The sequence below is a fragment of the Nelusetta ayraudi genome, unplaced genomic scaffold (assembly GCF_046127955.1).
Source record: "Nelusetta ayraudi isolate G7.1 ecotype Tasmania unplaced genomic scaffold, CSIRO-AGI_Nayr_v1 ptg000033l, whole genome shotgun sequence".
Lineage (NCBI taxonomy): Eukaryota > Metazoa > Chordata > Actinopteri > Tetraodontiformes > Monacanthidae > Nelusetta > Nelusetta ayraudi.
The window spans coordinates 2,072,764-2,087,263 of NW_027466083.1; the positions used below are offsets into that span (position 1 = coordinate 2,072,764).

The window sequence follows — 14,500 nt, forward strand, 5'->3', positions numbered from 1 at the left end:
GGGTATGGTCACGTGCTCCTCCAAGATGGCCGCGCCCGGGGTCGTCGCACTGTGGAACCAAACTAGTTTTGCAAGCGGGTTTAAGTGAGTTGAGGAGGTGCAGGTGGCAACTGACATCCGAACAGAGACACCGGGGAGTCATTGAGACAGTGTGACATCTGTTTACATCCGCAGACATGAGCAAGGACGCTTTAATCCTGTGAGTATTTCCGTCTTTAACCTTAAACCAACGTACTACTGTGACGGTACATGTAATGTCCGAAGATTCCCTGAATAAACAAATGAGCGTTACCTAATTTTCCCGTGTCATCCTTATGAAAGCATCTATTCCATCAGCATAATCATGGTCATGTAACGGACAAATTGATGTGGCTACAATTCCAATAATTTTTTTGACCCTGAAGACATTTTTTCTTTCGAGAAACTTCATTCGTAAACGTTAATAAGTGAATAAATATTTAGTCTGTGTTCAAATATTTGTGTCCTTAGCTGCATAATAAACATGTTGAGTTTGTGTTAAATTCAGGACACATTCCTGCGAGTTACATGCATTCTAAGCGCGTTGTGTGTATGTGTGTGTTTTGTTTGTTTTGTTGTTGTTTCAATTTCTTTCTATGGCTTTTGAATGAATATTGCTATCAACCGCCTCTTGTTCAAAAGCCAACAAAAAGAACAGTCTAACACATTATTGACGTCTATTTTGGAGGGTTTACATGGTCTCAGGTGATCAGTTGCAGGTAATTTCATTAATTCATTCATTCATTCATTCATTCATTCATTCATTTAACTAACTCTTAGACTGGGCTTTGAAGCATCACTGGTCACTCCGTGGTTGATTTAACCGTTTGTCTGCTGCTGCTGCTGCTGGGTGTTGATAAGGAGGCAGAGGAGAGTTATCTCATCATCACTTTGTGGCAGGATGTGCCCTGTGTCTGCTGACGGATGGGGTGCGGTGTCACTGTGTACCAGATAACAGCAGCTTCTTCCCACATTGGAGCTCTTTGATTAGCAAACTGTTGCTGAAACCATATCCACAGTTACATTTTGGATTGTCTGACCTTTGATCCTGTGTTGTCAGAGCGTGCTGCGACTGGCATGGCATAGCAGCAATTGTCATCAGTCCACATGGGTTTGTTTGGGACTTGTGAGAAGAGTTACAAATTCTAGTTAGCAGGAAAATAGAAATGACCAAAAATTGCCGTTGGAATGTATATCAAAGGCGACGCGGGGGCGCAGTGGTTGGTGCTGCCGCCTCACAGCAAGAAGGTTGTGGGTTTGATCCCGGGTCTGGGGCCTTGCTTGCTGTGTGGAGTTTGCATGTTCTCCCTGTGTCTGCGTGGGTTCTCTCCAGGTTCTCCAGCTTCCTCCCACACTCCAAACACGTGCACTTGAGGTGAATTGGGAATTCTAAATTGTCCGTAGATGTGCATGTGAGTGTGAATGGTTGTTTGTCTTTGTTTGATGAACCGGCGTCTTGTCCAGGGTGTCACCCTGTCTTCGCCCTATGACAGCTGGGAGAGGCTCCAACTGACCCCCGTGACCCTAAGTTCAGGAAGAAGCGGGTGCTGAAAATGGATGGATGGATGTGCATCAGTAGATTTCAATTATCATTTTCATTGCGCTCTTCGCAGTTATGCTAATCACATTGATTTGATGTGGATGTGTTTGATAAGTGTAGTTTTTATACCTTCTTTTTTTCACCCCCTCCCAGACCGAAGGACTTCCCCCAGCTCCAGAATGACACCTTCCTGCGAGCGGCACGCGGTGAAGAGACCCAACACGTCCCAGTGTGGTGCATGAGGCAGGCGGGACGATACCTTCCAGGTAGTGGAATAAGTGTTGTTTTTCTCTTTGACTTTCACATTCCTTTCCCTGGAATGCAACACTCTGAAAATCCTGGCAGACCCTACACATCCTGGCCGGAGTCTCCTAGAACTCCTGCGCTCTGGCAGAAGGTACAGGAGTATCAGCTGCAGGACAAACAGACTGAGAAGCACTTTTTATCCGTGGGCTCTCAGGCTTTTAAATGCCTGAGCCCCATCCTCACTGGCTGAGAACATTTTTAGCAGGGCATTCCCTTTCTCTTTTTCTCTTTTTAACCTTTAAAAAAAAAATTATAAAAAATTGTATGTGTAATTATTGGTGGGGGAGGGGAATGTGTGTGTCAAAAGGTTTTTAACTGTGTATCTGACTGTCTTTTAACTTACTGCACTACGGGAGGGAAGCCCAAACAATTTTCATTGTTGCAATGACAATAAAGAAGATGTGATTTGATTTGGTATTGATGTATAACATATTTGTGTTATGTGTAATATGTTCCTTTTGGCTTTTTCACTCTGCAACCTTAACGACCAGTGTTGAATTGAATGTCACACCCAGAGTTCCGTGAGTTCAGAGCGGGGAAGGACTTCTTCGAGACCTGCCGCTCGCCAGAGGCCTGCTGTGAACTCACACTGCAGGTGCCTCCAGTGCCTTTCTGTTCTTCACTACCAACAGCAGCAAAGCAGAATTTCCATGTCAAGTTACATTTTTTTTCATGCACAACTTAAATTATATGTGTCGCCTATAACATTAGAAGAAAAACGACTCATTCAATTTTCAGAAACGCTTTGTTTCCTTTCAGTATTTCATTTCTATCATCACACCAGTGTCTGTTCTGTGACAGTGTCCTATCAGCCAATCACATGGCAGCACCTCATTGCTTTTAGACAAGTATGGATTGAAATTTAGAAAGTGACATATATGCAATACCTTACAATTGTGAAGGTTTAAGCACATTTAGTTGAGATTTCTGCTCATTATTCATCATTAGCGCTCCTCTTTTTCATTCTTCATTCTTTTTATTCTTTTTTTTTGAAAATGTCTTCTTTTTTTTCCACTGCCAGCCTCTGAGACGATTTCCATTTGATGCTGCCATCATCTTCTCGGACATCCTGGTTGTTCCAGAGGTGAGTTGTTATTTAAATAGAAAAAGAATGCTTTAAAAAAAAAAAGAAGGAAATATTTTAATAATATTGTAAACATTTGGGCTTGTTAACTGTTAGAATTGTGAGTTAATGAATAGGGAATGAAGTTAATAACTTATCAAGAACGTTTTATTATGTCTGGGGCAGCATGGGCACGGCGAGAGCTGCGGGAATGGAGCGAGCAAGTAGCCGACCTGCTCAGGGATAGAATGGAAGGGAGCATTTAACAGAAGTTAATTATTCTTTCTGTCCGGCCCGGTACTAAATGACCCACGGACCGACACCGGTCCGCGGCCCGGTGGTTGGGGACCACTGCTCTAGGGTCTACAGTCAGCCTGCTTCTGAAACACATCAACACCTTGAAGTCTTTAGAAACCCGTCTTTGCGGGGGCTGATCTTCCTTCACAGTCAAGCACGGAGGCGCCGGCCAGCCTAGCGACAGAGCAGCCACTGATTTCCTGTAGAAGAAAGGAAAAGGAAGTTGCCTGCATGCTGACTGAGCCAGGAATAACTCTGAGTGGCGACGTTTCAGGCCCTGAATCTTGAGCCGCTCGCTCACACGGCTCTTACACCTGACTCAGCACTCACGCACGCAGCCTCCGGTTTCCTGCGCCCGCTGCCACATGGCTCTTGCGCCACCTCAAGGTGGCCTGCAACGTTTTAAAAAAAATCCTTCATAAAGTTCATAAAGGTGCAATTATGAACAGAACTTGTTAAATAATCCAAATGTCAATATAATGTGAATAACTTGTTTGTTCCTTCTTTGTCGTTGTCTGTAAATATTTCATTTCATTTCTTTTTAATTAACAAAGTCTCAATTCTTTTCTACTGTACTGTTGCTGTAATCATGCTATTTTCCCCAGTGTGGGATTAATAAAGCCTTCTATTGTCTTCTACTTTTTCAGGCCATGGGTATGGAGGTCCAGATGGTGGCTGGCAAGGGTCCCACATTCCCGGAGCCCCTGAAGGAGCCCGAAGACCTGCAGCGTCTGCAGACCAAAGTGGACGTGGACAAGGAGCTGGGCTATGTCTTCAAAGCCATCACGCTCACCCGCCACAGAATAGAAGGCAAAGTGCCCCTCATCGGATTCTCCGGAGCTCCGGTCAGGCTATGGCACACACTGCCCCCCCCCCCCCCCCAAACACACTCACACACACACTCAGGGTCCTTACACACCGGGAAATAGGCGGAGCGATGTGAATAAGCGACGCGAAAAGGCAAATTTTCCTTGAGAGAGGTGTTGCAGCCATTAAATGACAGTAATGACTTTAGTATGCCGAGTACCTCAGTTTATAGTGGTCATGTCTATTCTGCTTATTGTATTGCTAAAAGTGTTGTTATTTTTAGTTTTTACTGTCTGGAGAGGCCGTGTTGTGTGCGTCAGCTGGATGTACAGGTCATGTGACTACACGGCGGTGCAGGTGGAAGATGGAAATGTTTGGTGAAGAAGCGGTGGTTGCAGTTTTTGACCACGTTATGGGAGTTTCTGTTGCCATAAAATATGTTTTGGTTTTCCTTGGATGTGCTTATACTATATAAAGCTTTTCAGAACAGATTTAAACAAAAGAATAAAATATATGATTTTTTTTTTTTTTTTAAAGTGTGGCGACTGAGAGGTTTGGGCCAGTACTCTAGAAGGTTTGTTGGACAATTGAAAGGACTGCTCCGTCAGCTGGCTCCACGTTTGCAGAGAGAGAGAGAGAGAACAAATGACCCAAGTTTTGATGCAACGTCACGTCCTCAACATGCCATCATCATTTTGATCGGTCAGAGCTCCAGCGTTCGCCTTTTCGCCTCGCTCAATTCCACACAAGAGCGAAAAAAAAGAACTTGCATTGACTTCAACAGGTTTTGAAAAAAACGCAAATTATTCGCCCAGCGAATTGGCTCCTGGTGTGTTAGGACCTTCACCCTGACACACGGCTGTAACTCACTGACTGACCTGCTTCCTGTTTCTCTCCCCCTCCCTCATCAGTGGACGCTGATGTCCTACATGATCGAAGGCGGCGGCTCCAACACGCAGTCCAAGGCCAAGCGCTGGCTGTACCGGCACCCCGAGGCCAGTCACATGCTGCTGAGGATGCTGACGGACGTGGTGGTGCAGTACCTGCTGGGTCAGGTGGCAGCCGGAGCTCAGGTCAGGACGCGGCCGAGTACAGATGCACCCCCCACAGGCCCAACGGGCTCACCGCCCGATGAACGGCATGTTAGGAAGAGATGGTTCCTGGGTTTGGTGCGGTGCAAGTGTCTGTCCCAGGCGACACACATGATGGGCTTCCCTTCCTCTCTGCCACACGCAGCTGGTAGAATTTATTGCTGCACAGCAGCAACATTCATAAAACAAATAAACCTAACAAGCTTTTCAAAAAGACCCTCTGTTCTTGGAGGAAAAAAAACAAAACTAAAATCAGTAGTTCATTCCTTTCGAATGAATGTTATAAATCAGTGTCCACATCTTACCTGGAGAAAGTTCATCAATGTTCCACCAAATACAATCATTTTTTTTTTTTCTTGACCTGTCTTTGAAAAGTTTTTCTACATTTACCTCTGTCAAAGTTTTCCATCCTCATTCCTCATTTGCTAATCATTAGCTCAATTTGCATCATCGTCGTCGTCGTTGTTGTCCACGGTGTGTTGGCCCTCGATGAAATCCTAGTGAAAACAAACCTGTTTCTAGGAATGAGTGCACACTCAGATTTAAGCAGCAAAAACCTACTTTTGTTCTTCAAAAACCCAATGCTGCATGAACACACCGACCCAGGCCTGTGTCATGGCTGTGTCATTATCTAGTCTTCAGTCTCTCTGGCTCTCACGAGTGCTTATCCAATCACAGTTGAGCGTAAGAAGTGAAGGCCATTGCATACTGGAGACGTGATTGGCCGCGGCCACTGACAGCAGACAGCAGCCTGCGACGTCGATTCTGAAGGCCTCGGGCCAATTTCATAGCTGAAGCATGATTGGATAAAAACTCCACTGCAACATACAGGAATGGAACATGATATGAAGACAACAGAATAGAATAGAATAGAGGATTTATTTGTCATTGTTCAAAAGAATTGTACAACGAAATTAAAAGTGCCCACATTCAGTGCCGTTTGGGAATAAAACAAAAACAAGTAATCAAATAATGCATGTATAAATAAGTAAAAAAAAAAACAGCGGTCCTACTATGATGCATCCAATATTGTATTGCACCAGGGAGGCGGGAAAAGCGATGGTATTTATATCATCAACTTGAAGAAGACACGGTTAAAGCTGTCGCTGGCCGCCAGGGCCATCGTTGCCATTAAGACCAATCAGACAACAGACTACGGACAGTAACTTTATTATCATATTTACAGGGCAAAAGTATCTTTTCTGACTGCTGCAGCAGCGCCGTGATGCTGCTGCTTCCCTCTGACCTCCTCCGTCCTCGCGCTCCTCCAGGCCCTGCAGGTGTTTGAGTCTCACGCTGGCATCCTGGGTCCCGTCCAGTTCCAGGAGTTCTCTCTGCCGTACCTGCGGGACATCGCCCGGCGGGTCAAAGACCAGCTGAAGGAGGCCGGACAGGACGTCCCCATGGTGGGTTCCGCACATCTGAAGCGTCTCTTCCTGCTTCGTAAGAGCAGTGAGCCTCTCTTGAATTGCCCCTGTTTCTAATAGGCGGCTAACGATGCGCGCTGGCACGTTACGCTGACTGGGAACAAGCCAATAGTGACGTCCTTATTTATTTCCCCGCTGTGTTTCTCTCTTCTCTTTTTTTTTTCCCTCCTGCTCCCATAATAACTTGCCGTGCTGGTTCCGATACCCGCCTCTATTCTTATCATCGCTCTGTTGCTCCAGCTTCTCCCGTTTCCCTGGAGGCATCATTAACATCCATCTGGACCCGCAGAAGCGGATCGCTACCGCTCCTGTGCTGTAGGGGGCAGCATTTAACCAGAAATGACGGGCTTCTCCCTGCCTCCTCCAGATCGTGTTCGCAAAGGACGCTCACTACGGCGTGGAGGACCTGTCGCAGTCTAATTACGAAGTGGTGGGCCTGGACTGGACCATCGATCCACGATCCGCACGGTAACGCGCATCACGCGCTAATGATTTGGGATTTTTTTTTTTTTTTTTTTTTTTTGATTTGTAGAATGGTCATTAAAACGGGTCAAGTTGTTGATTTTGACACTTTATTAAAGTAATGACCTCCGTTGTCTTCAAGAAAATACAAAAAAACTGAACCAAATCATGAGAAGACCGTTGGGCAAAAAAAATCAGTTTCCTTGATTTAGGAAGGTGATGGTTTAGATTGCGATGAAGCCTGACTGAGGAGGAGGAGGAGGCGGTGCATAAATCAGCAGCAGGATGCTGAGATTGGAACTGGCACGCAGGAGATGAATGGAGTTAGGATGGGGTGAGAGAAGAGGAAGCTGAGGACGGGGTGAGATGGGAGGAAGATGATTGGCTGATGACACTCTACAAGGAAACAGCCAAACAAAGGAGAAGAATGATTTTAATAGCAATAATGATAATAATGATAAAAAGGCCAAAATATTATCAAAATCTAACAGACACTTTTTTTTAAGCTTCCAGCAAAACGTGTTTCCAGCCATCGTAGCTCCTCCTCCTCCTCCTCCTCCTCCCCCTCCTCTGCTGCCATGTCTCTGGAATGCCATCGACAACAGAACAACAAAGTGTGTGTGTGTGTGTGTGTGTGTGTGTGTGTGTGTGTGTGTGTGTGTGTGTGTGTGTGTGTGTGTGTGTGTGTGTGTGTGTGTGTGTGTGTGTGTGTGTGTGTGCAGGGAGCGCTCTGGAGGGAAGGTCAGCCTGCAGGGGAACATGGACCCCTGTGCTCTCTACGCCCCCAAGGTAACCTGCTGCCTTCTCACATCACCTCAACACTTTCTGAAAAGACAACTGTGTTTGAAATGTGTAACCCCCCCCCCCTCCTCCCCCAGCCTCTGGACCTGAAGCACAAACATTTTTCTTTCTCATGAATGATGATTTTTTTTTTTTTCGTTTTTCTTTTGTGAAAATATCCCTACAGTAGTTGTGCCGTCTAAAAGTCTCGACTCCATTCACCGCAATCTATTTTTACATCGGCAGCGTTTCCACTCATTTGTCTCCAGTCAATGCCATGAGCTTGAAGTCCCTCTGCATGACTTCATGCTTTTCCAAAGGCGCGCGCTTTCAAAACGTTAAACCTCTTGGCCAGAAGTCCAAAAGACCGTTTGTACGTTGTGGCCTCAGTCACTGAGACGGTGGAGGCCCCCTGTTGGAAGGTTGCTGTCAGGAAGGTCTTGATGCTGTTTCTCCAGCGCAACCATCTGACCACCTTCCACCCCTGTAACTTTTAATTAATTTTGCACGGAAGTGCATTGCTGCCACACTAGACGATAAGAAAGCCAGGGCTCAGTATCACAGTGTGACATGAAACTGTCATGTTTTAACAGGGGTGGGCAAACTTTTCTGATGGCGGGGGCCACAATGGGTTCTAAAATGTGACAGAGGGAGCCGGAGCAGCAGCAGATGAATGTAGTGTTTTGGTGAACCACCCCAAAAAATACATCATGGGATGAGTAGAAAACGTGCTTTATTGTCAATTGAAAATGAACAAAAACACTCCAACAAAATGAAGCCCCGCGGTGTTTAGCGCTTTGTTTAAATGGCTCTAAAAATACAGAAGAAATGGAAGAAATACAACTATTTTATTACTTACTTACTCACTATCAATATAATATCAATCAATATATAGCAAGGTTGAAGTTTTCTAAAACTGTTGGCTGTTCATAGAGGAGCAAACTACAGAAATTCAGTGTTGAAGCGTCCACGAACTCGTCTGCTCCTCTCTGCTTCAGCGCCTCGCTGCTCTGTTTCACTGATGGGCCGGTCCGCTTCTGACCCGGCAAAGCAAAGACCTCCACTCTAAAATGTTTGCCTTTGGCTCGAGCTAATGAATGTCGCTGCGCTGCGCTCATCAGCTAAAAGCTGCCCGCCATTAATTCCGCTCAACCTTCCCAGTTTAATGTTGAATTTCCTCACAGTTCTTCCAGCTTTTCCAGAGCAAACTGCTGCTACCAACTATTGGCCGAGTTGAAGAGAAAACATTTTGAGGACCTTTTTACCGAGCTTTCCGGGCGCTCGGCGCTCATTTTTCCCCCTCTGCAACTGATGGCGTGTTTTTATTATTATTGCTCATACTGGCACTTTTCACCCTGCCTTAATTCAGAGGCTGGGTTTTATTAGTTGATGTTTGATGCATTGATTACTCACAAAGTTAGAGAGATTGGGAATGCACTGTAACTATATCAGCCAGCTGGAACCTGACATCATGAGCCCAAGATGATGGCAAGCACAAAGGTCACATGACCGTTGTTGGTAGCTCTTCCTTCGATTAAAAGAAAATGTGACGGTGCTCACAGCCGATGGGAGTTTTATTTTTAAGTTCTTCATCTCTAAATGCCAAAGCAAGCAATTGAAAACTGTCTTTGGTGGACACATGAGCCCAATTAGCCAGAAAGTGTTTGCAATTGAAATATGGTTTTAAGTCGTCTCACCATAGTAATTTCCTTCGATGAACATCCTGTTCTCATTGACTCGCCAAAATACCAACAGAGCATTCTGGGATTTGTAGTACCAGCGGTTCATGTGCTGTGTAACCGAGGCAGGCCAGCAGCTCTAGCAGTCTTTTTTTTTTTTTTTTTTTTTAATGGCCTGGTAGGCCAAATATAATTACACTGTGGCCTGGATTTGGAGTTTGAAGGTGTCCATTACAGTGATGATGTCATTTAGCGCTTTTTTAGCGACTTTTAGGACGGCCAATAGCGACTTTTCGTCCTGGGGAGTTGGCAACACTGCTTAGCTTTCTTTCGAGAGTGAACCACCATGTTTCTGTTGAACTGGACCGGAGCTGGCGGTTCGGGTCGGGTCGGGTCGGGTCTGGTGTAGTTCCTCTGCTCTAACTCCTCCCTCCTGGTTTCTTTTCCCCTCTTCCTAGGAGAGGATCTCGGAGATCGTGAAGCACATGCTGGAGGGGTTCGGCACGCGGGGCTACATCGCCAACCTGGGCCATGGCCTCTACCCCGACATGGAGCCCGAGAACGTGGGCGCCTTCGTGGAAGCAGTGCACCGGCACTCCAAACAGATGATGAAGCAAAAGTGAAGACGGCCAAACCAAAAAAAAGTATCTGTCTGTGGTGATTGGAAACTGTACAGCAACTGGAATATTTGATGAGAAATTGAAATGAAAGATGAAATAAAAACAGTCCCCGTTTGTTTTCAACTGCTTGAGTCGATGTTAGTCGTCAAGGCAAAAAAAAACAAAAAATAAAACACAGCAGTATTAGTCGGAGACAAAAACATCCGAGTCTTTATGAGCGTGTACGTGCATCGGCCGCGTTTTCCTCGTAAACACGACAGGATTTGGGCTCCTCTATTAATGCGCTGATCTGACCTCCAGTGGATTATGTGGTTCCATCGGGGGCGCCGCGGTTCAGGACGTGCATCCACACACACCACAAAACACATCAGCGACGCTCGTATGGGATTTAGACGAATATTGGATCAATTCAAAATGCTCAGCAAAGGCTTTGACTCCAAAGATAAAAGAAAAAAATGGATTTAAACGTGCTTGTTTGGGACGATTGCATCCATCCAATCAGAGCGCTCGTCTTTGTGCCGGTGCAGCGGGAGGCTCGAACACAGGCGGACAATGAAATGTCAGGAGCGGGGCGGGTGGCAAGCGGTGAGGGTGGGCGTCCACCTACCGTCATCATCATTATCATCAGTAAGTGGGCAAAGCCTCCCGCTGGATCCCAGCAGGAGCAGAATTATTTTTATCTCCACTGAAAGAGGCAGGAAGGAGGGAGCCACCGCTTTGTCAAGTCTCACCTTTCCTACTTTCAAAGAGATGATTTTAACAACTACAGTTTAAGAAACTGGAAAACGCGTCCGTCTATCTGGATACATTTTCTCACCCAGTTTATTAGAGATTCAATCTTTAAAATAAAATTTTTAAAAAAGTCACTGGGCTTTCAGCTTGATTATTACCTATTTCCATTATAATATGACCATCACCTTCATCTTCCATCCTGGACCATCCAATGGAACAGCTTGGTGTCCTCAGGGGGAGGCATTAGCACCTGGCTGGTGGCGAATTAGTGGAGAGGTATCTGTGCCCTTTGTGACATCACAAAAATGCTGATTTCCACAGCTGTGTGGTCTGAAAAGAGGAGCAAGGAAAAGCACTGATTCACTGTGGGGAGTTTGTTAATAGTCATGTTGGAAAACACTGCTATTTTTCAGTCCTGAATAATAAACTTTGATAATGCAGCTGAGAACAGGGCGACACAGTGGCACAGCGGTCAGCGCTGTCGCCTCACAGCTAGCAGGTTGTGGGTTCAATTCCATGCCTAGGAGGAAGACTGGAGTCATAGTCGAAACTGTTGAGCAGGTGAAATCCTTGCATCCCAATGTATTTGTCTGAACAAAAGAAAATGAGAGTAAACTATCAGTGGAGACAAAGTGACAATTTTTAGTCTTTCCGTGTGGACTCTGAATGTTCTCCCTGTGTTTCCTTGTGCACGTGTTCTCCAGGTTCTCTGGCTTCCTCACAGTCACACAATGCCACGATCAGACTACACAAATTTAGCAGACAAATGCTCACTGTCGTGCCTGATTACCAGGCTGTTGTAGGACAAGTGTTTTTACCCCTTGTAGTGAGACAAAGTCAGTGCTTGGCGGCCTGGTACGTATGACACCTCACAACCACCCGTTGAGGCCAATTGGCAACTCTGAATTTGCCTTATGTGTGAATTCAAGGAACTTTATTGTCATACCAGTTCACATTTTCACATTAGTGTTGCGAAATTAGGACTCAGGTCCCGATATAAGCCTGAATAAATAAGAATGTTAAAAACAATAAATGCGGGGGGGATGCAAGATGAAAAAGAGTAAGTATTGCCACAAGTAAGTGCATGTACAGGTATGTATTGGTATAACCAGAATGAACAGTGTATATAGTATAAACAGACCAGATATAAACAAACTAGATATGAACAGTCGTGGAGGTTGAGAAGAACACAGATGAGCCGTCGCAAGTGACGAGTTCCAAGTGCTTTTGAATGTCCCACCGCCCAGGCAAACACACACCCCACCCCCAATGTCACTTCTCCAGGGCTGGTGTGAGACAATGCCCCCTAGTGCCCGCCACACAGTATGTATAAATAAAATGAGCATCCATTCCATTCCATTCCATTCACCCACTTCTTCCTGAGCTCAGGCTCAGGGGGGTCTGCTGGAGCCTCTCCCAGCTGTCATAGGGTGAAGGCAGGGTGACACCCTGGACAAGTGGCCAGTTCATCACAGGGCCACATCGAGACAAGCACACCTCACATGTATGTTTTTGGAGTGTGGGAGGAAGCTGGAGAACCCGGAGAGAACATGCAAACTCCACACAGAAAGGTCCCAGGCCCGGAATCAAACCCACGACCTTCTTGCTGTGAGGAGGCAGCACCAACCACTGCGCCACCGTGTTGACCCATGAAATGAACACTATATGGTGTTTATGGTGGAAAATGATTTGTGCATGAGAAAGAGAAAGAAAGAGAATGAGATGGGAGAGTGGGAGACTACAGAGCATGGCTCCAGTTCAGCAGTTGAATGTGACTGTGGCCCCACGCTGATCTGGCAGCCTGTCCAGGGTGGAACACGCCTTCTGGATGGCTGGATAGTAGTTGGTTCTTCCCACCAACACTGGCTTGTTCTGGCCCAGTAAGTGGGACAGAAGTGCCACAACAACTAGGACTTTAAGTGGAACAGGATGGAGGCGGTGTCCTGCCTGAAGGTGTGCTGGCTAACGCAGCCCGCAGTCCTCTGAGACCTGCTCAGTAATGAAGGTCTGCATGAATATAAATAAACAGCTCCAGTTAGGAGAGGCCTCTACAACAACACGCAGTAGATTAGCTTTCCAATAATGAAAGAGCCTCTCTAATCCGCCTTGTGAAAGCCGGGGGGCACCGAGGTGATGCATGTGTGAACCTGTCCTCTCTCACATCTAGTCTGCTTAGTCACCATCCACCAATCAGCCACGGCATAAAGACTAGACTAGACAGGAAGTGGACAGCAGTGATTTTTCACATTTCCCTTTCACCCCAACCAGTCAGAGCAGATGAGCGCCACCTGGAGTCTGGATCTGCTCCCTGTTTCTTCCTACAGGGGAGTTTTTCCTGGCCACTGTCGCCCCCTGCTGCTCTGGAGGGTTTAGTTATTTTTTTTCTTCTGATCGTACAAAGACACTTTGAGACGCCTTTGGTTGTGATTCAGCGCTGTACAAACAAAGTTGATTGATTTATTAATAATATGTTGATATTTGTGTGATCATTATAATCTGTAAAGTTCAATGTAAAAGAAACATCACTGACTTACTTTACAGAAAGAAAAACAAACAGCTTGCGGGCAGGGACCGGCTCCCCTCGTCCAATCAAAAGAGCCAGATTTTTGAGTACAGTCGCAACCGACATATCACTATGACACAGTCCCCTGTGCATTGTGACTGTAATCATAGTGAAGCTCTTTACACGAGGACACACCAATTAATCCTAAATGGTGTTTTTCTGCGCGAGGCCGCTAAGAACGTCAGATAAGCAGATTCCAGTAAATCCGGTTGTTGTTGCTGCTGTTGTTGCTGCTGCTGCTACATCTGATGGTGATGCTGTTGTTGTGAAGGACTCCTGCAAATCATAACATCATGTGACCAGGCTGTTGTAGTAGGGAGGGGGCACAGATAAAGTCATGTATGAAGCTTATATAAAATAATCTAGAAAAAACTGGAACAAACTATTGAACTATATTTATTGTTAATAAATATATTTGCTCTTTGATTTGAAAATATATCCTCCCAAACCTTTAGCCTTTGTGGTTTTTTTTTGTGATTTTATTTCATCTCTTTTAAACTAAACTACACACATTTCTTACCTATCTTCCTGCTTGTGCTGAATATATGTCGCATTCAGTCCAACGTAACATTGCCAGCCGGAGATTGAGGGATGAAATCCCCCCCCCCCCCCCGCCACCCCCGAAGGCCAAATGTTGTGGGGGCTCTGTAGGTCTTCAGAAAAGGGTTGGAGATGTTGCATACAATCCTTTCATGTAATTGGGAACGAGTGGAAGTGGACATTATTAATACACAGCAAAACACACAACACGCAGAGGGCTCAGAACAGCTGAATTAATGTTGGCAATAACAATTCCTCCTCAAATGAAAGCCGGCTTTCATTCATCTCCTGCTCCTTTGTGTTGCTGCAGTGTCATAAACAGAGTAGCGCGCACACACACACACACACACACACACACACACACACACACACACACACACACACACACACACACACACACACACACACACACACACACACACACACACACACACACACGCTTTTGTTGGGCCACCCGCCCACCCCCAACAGCGTAAATAGCGAAGACAAATGAACAGAAATCACTGCTGATTGTCGACAGGTAAGACCGAAGAGGCTGGAGCTGTGTGTTAGTGGGCCATCTGGGGACAAAGTGA

At 45.8% G+C, this 14,500-nt stretch overlaps 2 protein-coding genes across 3 annotated transcripts in view; both read left to right on the forward strand.

Moving 5' to 3' along the window:
* Positions 1-14,500, forward strand: part of toe1 (target of EGR1, exonuclease) — a 314,622-nt gene that overhangs the window by 172,580 nt on the left and 127,542 nt on the right. The window lies entirely within an intron of this gene.
* Positions 6-10,221, forward strand: urod (uroporphyrinogen decarboxylase). 2 transcript variants are annotated; one of them, XM_076031593.1, is made up of 10 exons: positions 6-199; positions 1,712-1,824; positions 2,380-2,459; positions 2,886-2,948; positions 3,872-4,069; positions 4,943-5,104; positions 6,394-6,528; positions 6,917-7,017; positions 7,734-7,800; positions 9,929-10,221. In XM_076031593.1, the coding sequence occupies exons 1-10, from the start codon at positions 177-179 to the stop codon at positions 10,091-10,093; spliced, it is 1,107 nt and encodes a 368-aa protein (XP_075887708.1). In that variant the 5' UTR covers positions 6-176; the 3' UTR covers positions 10,094-10,221. The 2 variants fall into 2 exon arrangements, with proteins under 2 accessions (XP_075887708.1, XP_075887709.1); XM_076031594.1 differs by lacking the exon at positions 6-199 and adding an exon at positions 1,447-1,585.

What these genes read in the sequence shown, in the direction of transcription:
- urod (XM_076031593.1), top strand. Translation starts at nt 177, where the DNA reads ATGAGCAAGGACGCTTTAATCCT. An exon ending in GCTGTGAACTCACACTGCAG is followed by an intron (nt 2,460 to 2,885) that starts GTGCCTCCAGTG and finishes TTCCACTGCCAG; the next exon opens with CCTCTGAGACGATTTCCATT. An exon ending in CCGGACAGGACGTCCCCATG is followed by an intron (nt 6,529 to 6,916) that starts GTGGGTTCCGCA and finishes TGCCTCCTCCAG; the next exon opens with ATCGTGTTCGCAAAGGACGC.